General features: G+C 42.9%; 1 protein-coding gene across 15 annotated transcripts in view; it reads left to right on the plus strand.

Moving 5' to 3' along the window:
- Nucleotides 1-8,561, plus strand: part of Eif4g3 (eukaryotic translation initiation factor 4 gamma 3) — a 219,345-nt gene extending 210,784 nt beyond the window's left edge. For all 15 annotated transcript variants that reach the window (XM_055610875.1, XM_055610877.1, XM_055610876.1 and 12 more), the window contains 3 exons: nucleotides 3,785-3,866; nucleotides 5,219-5,365; nucleotides 8,142-8,561. In XM_055610875.1, coding sequence (XP_055466850.1) covers nucleotides 3,785-3,866; nucleotides 5,219-5,365; nucleotides 8,142-8,323 — 411 coding nt within the window. In that variant the 3' untranslated portion in view covers nucleotides 8,324-8,561. The remainder of the gene's footprint in view (nucleotides 1-3,784; nucleotides 3,867-5,218; nucleotides 5,366-8,141) is intronic.
- Nucleotides 8,562-8,634: the final 73 nt, after the last annotated feature.

The following is an 8,634-nucleotide window of genomic DNA, read 5'->3' on the forward strand; positions in this document are numbered from 1 at the left end:
GATAGATAGATAGATAGATAGATAGATAGATAGATAGATAGATAGATTTTTAAATACATATGTATTTTATTCTATGTGAATGGATGTTTTGCATGTATATCTTCACCACAGGCATGCTTGGGCCCGTGGAATGGTCTGAAGACAAACTGCAAATTGTCTATGACTGTCAGTTTTCCCACCACTGGGGACACTACTGTCCTTCAGCTTGTTTCTTGTCCTCCACTTGGCCTTGTAGTTACCATTTACATGTCACCCACAAGGAAGATCTGTCATTAGAGAACTTCAGATGCTTTTCTGGAACTCAGTGAATATTTCTGTCTGAGATACCATATACTCATCTAATTAAGATTAAATGTTGCTTTCACATGGCTAAAATTTCTGCTGTTAACTGCAGGGTCTCTGTGACCACCACAGCCAGCAGATTAACAATCTGAGGGAGGCAGGAAGGTAGTTCAGTTTAATATGACTAAGTAGCTAGTGTTGGTTCAAACTTGGGGAGTTTGACCCCAAGTAGTTTACTTTAGGCATATTTAAGCACAACAAAATTTGGTGAAGATTTTCCTGGTGAAATTAACTCAATCTTGTGTGCACAATAAAGCTTAAAATGTGACGTTGAACCTCTTGTAAAGTTCATGTGGCATCTTCCCTAAGGAAGGGTTCTGTAGATTGAGACGCTTATAATGAGAGTTTTCGGGAAGAGCCCGAAAGGTCATCAGGCTATTAACCGCTCCCACACCCATCCTTCTGGGTGTGATCTGCAGCCCTCCCTTTGAAGGAGCAACTCTGTGTTTAACATTCCCAGTTCCCCTAATGGCTTGCTGTGAGTACAAGGACCTCCGTGCCTTCCACAGTGAACCTTCTCTTTCCTAATCTTTTTTATCCATTCATGTTGTAATTTATTCTTGGAAGGCAGCGGTGCTAACACTGTGCCACCAGCACAGTTTATTTTTGAATTCAATGTAGCCTCAGCCCTGTGCCTTCTGGTGTGTACAGCAATGTACACCAGATGGTAAAGGCTCTCTGTTTCGAAAGGCAGGCTGTGGCTCATGTACTTAGCATTATTCTCTTTCAGAGATGATGAAGAGTATGTCAGTGGTTTGCACTTTCATTTTACAGTTCATTACAAGATTACAAGTTAAACAAACAGTCATAGCAAGGAGAAGTTCTGTTTTTCTCTTTTGTTTTGGGGTTTTGGATTTTGGGGGGGCATTTTTTGTTTTGTTTTGTTTTTGAAACAGAGTTTCTCTGTGTAACAAGCCCCGGCTGCCCTGGACTTGGCTGGTTGGATTTTTTTTTATTAATATTTTTATAGTTTTATATACATTTTATTCTTCCCCTCCCCCAGCTCTCCCAAATCCTCCCCCACCTTCCACTCAGCTTTATGGCGTGTTTATTTGCTTGTTGGTTGGTTTATTTTGGTCTTTTTGAGAGACCTCGATTCTGGACCTCGATCTGTAGATCAGGCTGGCCTCAAACTCACCGAGATCTCCCTTCCTCTGCCTTCCAAGTTCTGGGATCAAGGGGGATACCACCAGGTCTGGCCAGCTTCATGTTTTAGACCAGTGTCTGGCTAAGTACTCCTCATGACCTGAATTCAGTCTCCATAACTCATGTGATAGGAGCAGAGACCAGCTCCTGCCTGCGAGGTGTCCTCTGCCTTCCGCAAACAGTGGCACAGGTGCCCACCCTAACCAAAATAAAGAAAGAAGTGGAAAATGATTTGCTTGGGGTTGTTTCTTGTTTGTTTTTGTTTTAAAGAGAAGACAAAGGGTAGATTTCAACAAATGTAAAGTGTACTTCATAAAGGTGACTTCTTTTTAAAGGCAAGAAAGGAGAGCCAGAAAACCGCACTAGTGGCCGTGCTCTCGGGGCCTGGTCTGGGATGCTGTCTGAGAGCCCACCAGCTGTTGTCTGCGCTGGCTCTGAGTGCTGTTGACAGCTGTGGGCAGACCCATCTTTTTTCTTCTTCCTTTGTTGTTGTTACTGGTTTGTTTGTCTACACTTTTGCTTAACCTAGAGTCATTTTGGCAGTTTTCTCCAAGTCTTTTCTAGGGTCAGATGCTAGAATTAGGGTAGTTGGCCTTATTTGTGCAAGGAAGGGGCAGTTTGTTTTCTTGTAGCCTGGGAGAAGGAACACTCAAATGGTTTAGAAGTGTGTCTAATTACATTCAGCTAATTGGTTGAGTTTGTTCTGGTTACCTAAAATATGATACTTTGTAGATTTCAAGTATTATTCAGTGCTTAAGATTGCTTTCCCAACCCTTTTTTTTTTTTTTTTTTTTAATATTGTTGAATAACTGGGCAGGGGTGGCACGTACCTTTAATTCCTGCAATCGGAGGCAAAAGCAGGTCAATCTCTGAGTTTGAGACCACTGTGGTCTACAGAGTGAGTTTCAAGACAGCTAGGGATACACAGAGAAACTCTGTGTCAAAAAAAATAAAAATATTGTTGAACAAAAAGGAAATAGGGATGTTATTTTCAATAATAACGCTTTTTTTTTTTTTTTGGAAGGCACCCACCGCCACACCTGGCGCAGAAAACATTCTTTTTTTTAAATGTTTATTTTTATGCATATGAATGCTGTAGCTGCACATAAATCTCCATGTCAGAAGAGGGCATCAGGTCCATTATAAATGGTTATGAGCCACCATGTCGTTGCTGGGAATTGATCTCAGGACCCCTGGAAGAACAGACAGTGCTCTTAACCTCTGCGCCATCTCTCCAGCCCTTGTTCTAACTTTGAAGAAGTAACTCTTTGAAGCTTGGCTTGGCTTCAGTCCAAATAAAGTTTGTTTTTTTGTTTGTTTGTTTTTATTTATATGGTTATATGGGGTTTTGTTTGTTTGTTGAGAGAAGGGGTCTCTCTGTGTAGAGCAGGCAGGCCTGGAGCTCCCGGTACTCTACCTTGGCCAGCTAAGTACTTTTAAAGAGGGCACAACACCACATGCTCAGCACATGCTCTCAGCATGAGGTATCTGCTGCTCCTCATATCCCTCCCTGGATGTGGCTGCTGCTCCACGTGCTTGCTGACCGTGAAACCACTGGTGGAACAAAGCCCTTCTTTGTTGTAGTACTGGTGCGCCAAAGAGCTGGTCATCTGACAGCCTGTCCTTGTGGTAGGAATCAGGCCTTGGTTATAAAGTCATCAATACCAGCCTTTCTAACACTGAGTTGACAGTGACATCTTCAGTATCAAACTTGACTCCATGGTGGAAAAGACCATGGGAGCCAATTATTAGCTCTTTTTCTAGTCACAAGAACATAATATGGAAATACTCGGAAGCCTTGCTAAGGATTGTCTCCAGTTGTGTTTGTCCTTTTCTGCTACTGTACTTCAGCTCAGTAGAAGCCTAAACAAGATCCATGCAGTGGGATGGAATCTGGGGTCCCTTTGATTTCATTTGACATTTGTTAACACACTGCTTCTTGACAACCTTAGAAACTTCTAGAGGTTAAGTCCCTCATCCCTGAAGACTTGTTTAAGGCAGAGTTGGAAACATCCCCATTCGTTGTAGATGAATTGAAGCAGCCATGCTGGTCAAGTTCACAGTCCCACAGTGCCAAGAACACAGTCCAGGCTACACTGCAGTCATGGTGAGGCAGCGTCTCACTGTGTATCTTGGCCTAGCCTTGAGCTTACTTTGTAGAAGACTCATAAGCTGCCAGAGACCGTCTGCCTCTGCCTTCCCCAAAGCCCCAGTACTAGAATTAAGACAACCGCACTCAGTCTGTGTAGACGTAGGTGCCAGTACCTCGCACTAACACACGCTCTTTCCTTTCTAGGCTAATCTAGATGAAAGCCAGATGAGTTCGCCAACATTCCTTAGAGCGTTAATGACAGCCGTTTGCAAAGCAGCTATTATAGGTGAGTGATACTTGCTGAGAGAGTTCTGAGCATCTAAAGTTCAGAGAGGTGGCTGCACTTTTCATGGTCTGGTTTTCTATTATCTTGGAACTTGCAGTTTCTGTGGAAATGTTAGCATCATGTCTTGCTGCCTGCTGTCTCAACACAGGGTGAATGGTTGATCTCTCAGTAAGAACCATGTCTGAGCCTTACCTGCATATGTCATGTTCTGCAGTTGAGCAAAGTCATTTGATGCTTCTTGGATCCACACAGATTTCTATTTTCTCTTCATCCTCAAAGCCCACCTCTTCGATTCACGAATGGGTTTAATTTTTTTTTTTTTTTTTTTTTTTTTTTTTTTTTTTGGCGTGGGCTCATGTAGCCCAGCCTAACCACAAACTGACTCTGGCCTTGAACTCCTTATTCTCCTGCTTATGCCTCCCATGTGTTAAAATTACAAGTAGATGCAGCCAGGCATGGTGATGCAGGACTTTAATCCCAGCACTCAGGAGGCAGAGGAAGTTCTCTGTGAGTTCAAGGTCAGCCTGTTCTACATAGCAAGCCCAGGAAACCCTTTCTCAAAAATAAAAAAAATACACACAACCAAGTCTAGCTTATGGGTTAAATATCTAGACTGTATTATCATGAGTACTTAACCATCGAGCTATAGCTATATCTCCCAATTTTGCTTTATTGCATTTTTAAAGTATTCACTTGAATGTGCATATTATTATTTTGTAATATTTTAATTGACGTGAAAAATTATAATTGTATACAATGTGATGTTTTGATAAATGTCTACAATCTGGACTATGTTTAAGTCAGACTAATCAACATATCTGTCAACTCTCCAGTTTTATAAGACATTTGATTGATGTGGATCTTTTAAGTTGTTATAAGATCTTGGTAATGTTTCATTATAATCACAAATAAGTAAATGGTAAAAACTGAGGGGAATCTGCGCTCAACATGCATTTCCCCTTTGTATGTTTTGTCATCTTTCTGTAGAATGTACCTTTAAAATGCACTGCTTTCCAAGGCCTGGGATCCCAGCTGCTTAGGAAGCTGAAGCACCGATTTCAAAAGCTCAAGGCGTACCTGGGTCACATAGAATATTTAAGACCTTTCTAAGCAGCTTAGTGAGACCCTGTCTCAAAATAATTTCCAGAGAGGGTTAGAGATGTTAACTCAGTGGAAAGTGCTTAACTAGCATATGATACTTGGCCCAACCTCCAGTGCCTCCAAAGGAAGAGCGTGTCGTTGTCAGTCTGCTGTGGGTCCCCTCACTCAACCGTTCACAGCCGTGTATATGTCCACTGTGCGCCAAGCCCTGGAATGGTCTATGCTAACTCCTGGTTCTTGTGTCCCTCCAGCTGACTGTTCTACCTTCAGAGTGGACACTGCTGTGATCAAGCAGAGAGTGCCGATCTTACTCAAGTACCTAGACTCAGACACCGAGAAGGAACTACAAGCACTTTATGCACTACAAGCGTCAGTAGTAAAACTTGACCAACCTGCCAGTAAGTTTCCTTCTTGGTGCAGTGAACTCAGACAACTGGGGAGATACCTTGAAAGATGATTTGGGGTTCAGACATGGCCAGTAGGATGACTTGTAACAACTTGTTGAATCAGCAACATGAAAACCTTTGTGAGAAAATGCTAATAAGTCTAGCCAGGCCTGGTGGCATGCACATTTAATCCCAGGATTTAGAGAGTCAAAGGCTAGGGGATCTCTGAATTGGAGGCCAGCCTGATCTACAAAGCAAGTCCAGGACAGCCAAGGCTACAACAGAAAACCTTGTCTTAAAAAAAAAAAAAAAAAAAAAAAAAAGTCTAGTTTAAGGGCTAGAGAGATGGCTCAATGGTTAAGCACACTGGTACTCTCCTAGGGTTCAGTACCCAAAATCTGCATGGCCATTCCCAACCATCTGTAACTCCAGTCCCAGAGGAGCCAGCACCCTTTTCTGCTCTCCACAGCAAACTCCCCCCCCCCCCCCCAGTCATCCCAGCAAATGGGAGTGGCTAGGAAAAGAGAACTATGGCTCAAGGCCAGTTTGGGCTACAGTGTGAGAAAATACCTCAAAACTAAAGAAAAAGTAAAGCTGGTGTAGAGAATTGGTCCTCTCCATAGGCCAGATCTGGTGGGCCCCTGTCACAGTGTATACACTACTCAGTGTGGCAGCCTGTCCCCTGAGATGCTTCCATTTACGTAGCCATATCTGGACATATTGGATGTAGATAGAAGAGCCTCAAGGATGATAATGATCTCAGCCACTGGCATTTTCCAAGGCATCAACTACCCACACACCCCAGACCCCAGTGTTAGATGCCGATGCCGCCTGGTGAGCACTGACAGCTTCAGGAAGTGACTAAGTATGTGCACATGATGGGAGCAGGCTTATTTTGGGGATGGTCCTTAGACACTTTGCTTGTGTTGTGGCATTGTAAGGAAAAGTGCTCCCGGACCTTCCTGGGGCATAAGAAGGGACGAAAACAAGTTATCTGTAGAACTTTACTGAGATTGTAGTTGTGTTTTCTTCTCTTGATGTCATGTCAGGTCATTTAACAGGATGGTGACCTCTGAGTTGTTGCAGGAAGGGCACACTAGGTTCTCAGATGAGATGCTGTCTGAGGTAGTTGCTGCTGTGTTGACATTAGGTGCCCATTATATCAGCCTCAGCCATCCTTGGGGAGCTGTTGGTTTGGAAACCTGCCACCATCAGACTTGTGGCCTCTCTCTCCATTTCCCTGTAGATCAACCAGAGTTTGTTTGTTTGTTTGTTTGTTTGTTTGGGGGCAGGGGTGTGACCGATTTCAGTGTTAAACTAATATTACAAAGATTAATCTAAAAAATTTAACTGGATCTCCCATTATTGGCATTTCTTGTTCATTTACTGCCTCTTCCATTAGCATGTGAGCAGGAAGCTGGCTAAGTGTGATGGTGCACCAGGTTATTTCAGCAGTCAGTGGCAGAGGCATGTGGATCTCTGTGAGTTCAAGGCCAGCCTGCTCTACACAGTGAGCTTGTGGCTAGCCAAGGGGACATAATGAAACTCTGTCTCCTTCCCCCCCCCCCCCTCCCAACCCCAAAAAAAAAAAAAAAAAAACAGTGTCACAAAGAAAGGTTTTTTTCTCTCTTGGAATGCTGTGGTTGAACTCAGTTCCTTGGCTCCTCCCTTCCAACCGTCAACCCTAAGTAGGAGAGAGAAGATGGGGAGAAGGGGTGCAGACCCTTTTACTTCTCCTGGGTGTTGAGGTTAGGATCAAAGGGTTCTTTTGGGGCTTATACCAATCCTCATCAACAGCAGAGGCACCAAGCAGTGTACATTGAAACTTTTCTCTCTCCATTTGTCTGCTCTAAACCATTATACTGTCTGGTTCTGCTCTCTCCAGACGGCACCACATGCTGCACTTTCTCTTTGCAGGCTCTCTTGTTCATACCCTCAGGGCCCTAGACCACGCCCCGCTCCAAGCCACATGTTGGCAGGCCATTACTAGCTGTCAAAGATCACACCCCACACGAGACAGTTGTCAGCTGTGGACAAACTAAAGCCCAAACTAAAATCCCACACTTGGGATTATAACAAAAACATATTTACATAACATAACTGAGTTTACAAAGAAACCAAAACCTTCATTACAAGTAATAGAAGTCTCCACTATGAAAGAAAATAATTCCAATTATTCAGACCATTGAGATATTTAAGATACCAAAATCTAGAGATCACCTCTGCCCATGTTTTCATATAAAGTCACACTTTGTTTTTAAATATAGCCTTAAAACAGGAAAGTTTTGTTTGTTTGATTGATTGTTTGTTTTGGCTTTTTTGAGACAGGGTTTCTTTATGTAGCCCTGGCTGTCCTAGAGCTCACTCTGTAGACCAAGCTGGCCTTGAACTCAGACATCCACCAGCCACTGCCTCCTTAATGCTGGGATTAAAAGCCAGCGCCAACGCTGCCGGGCATCATACTTAAGTGTTTAATTTGGTAACTACATAATAGGAAACATCTTCATCAGTATCTAAACGTCGTTGACTTTGAGTAAAATAATAAGGATAAAAGTAATGTAGACTTCATAGTTTTGTCTTTTCTTGTTCTGCAAATGAGAGTTCTGTTACTCCTTGTCAAGATGTGGAGGGGTGCATGGTTCTAGGAAGTGAATGTTCTTTCTCGGTGTTGACTCACTTATTCATGGCATTCATTCATTCATTCATTCATTCATTCATTCATTCACACATCTTTGCTTTTTCTTGCAACTGCAATGTTCAAACAGTGGCTGTTTTCACCCCCTGGCAGATTTGCTCCGGATGTTTTTTGATTGCCTGTATGACGAGGAGGTGATCTCAGAGGATGCCTTCTACAAATGGGAGAGCAGCAAGGACCCTGCTGAGCAGAATGGGAAGGGCGTGGCCCTCAAATCTGTCACAGCGTTTTTCACGTGGCTGCGGGAAGCAGAAGAGGAGTCCGAGGATAACTAATACTTCAAATACACAAACGAAACAAAAGAAACAATTTAAGTATTTTTTTAAAAAGTTTCACGTCTTCGCCAATCACAGTGCAACAAGGCCAACTCTCGCAGAAACCCCACGTGTGCACGAGTGGGAGAGGGGAAAGGAAACAGGTGATCATGGAGGATAAAGGTACTGGAACAAGGAAACAGCAAACCTGAGGGCGGGAGCTCGCAAACCAAAATACATGTACTATTTATAGAAAATATTTTCTGTTTTAATCTTTTCTTTTTAAACGAGGACTCATACTTAAAAAAAAAAAAAAAAAAAAAAAAAAAAAA

Source organism: Psammomys obesus, unplaced genomic scaffold, assembly GCF_907164565.1.
Source record: "Psammomys obesus unplaced genomic scaffold, mPsaObe1.curated_primary_1811, whole genome shotgun sequence".
Classification (NCBI taxonomy): Eukaryota; Metazoa; Chordata; class Mammalia; order Rodentia; family Muridae; genus Psammomys; species Psammomys obesus.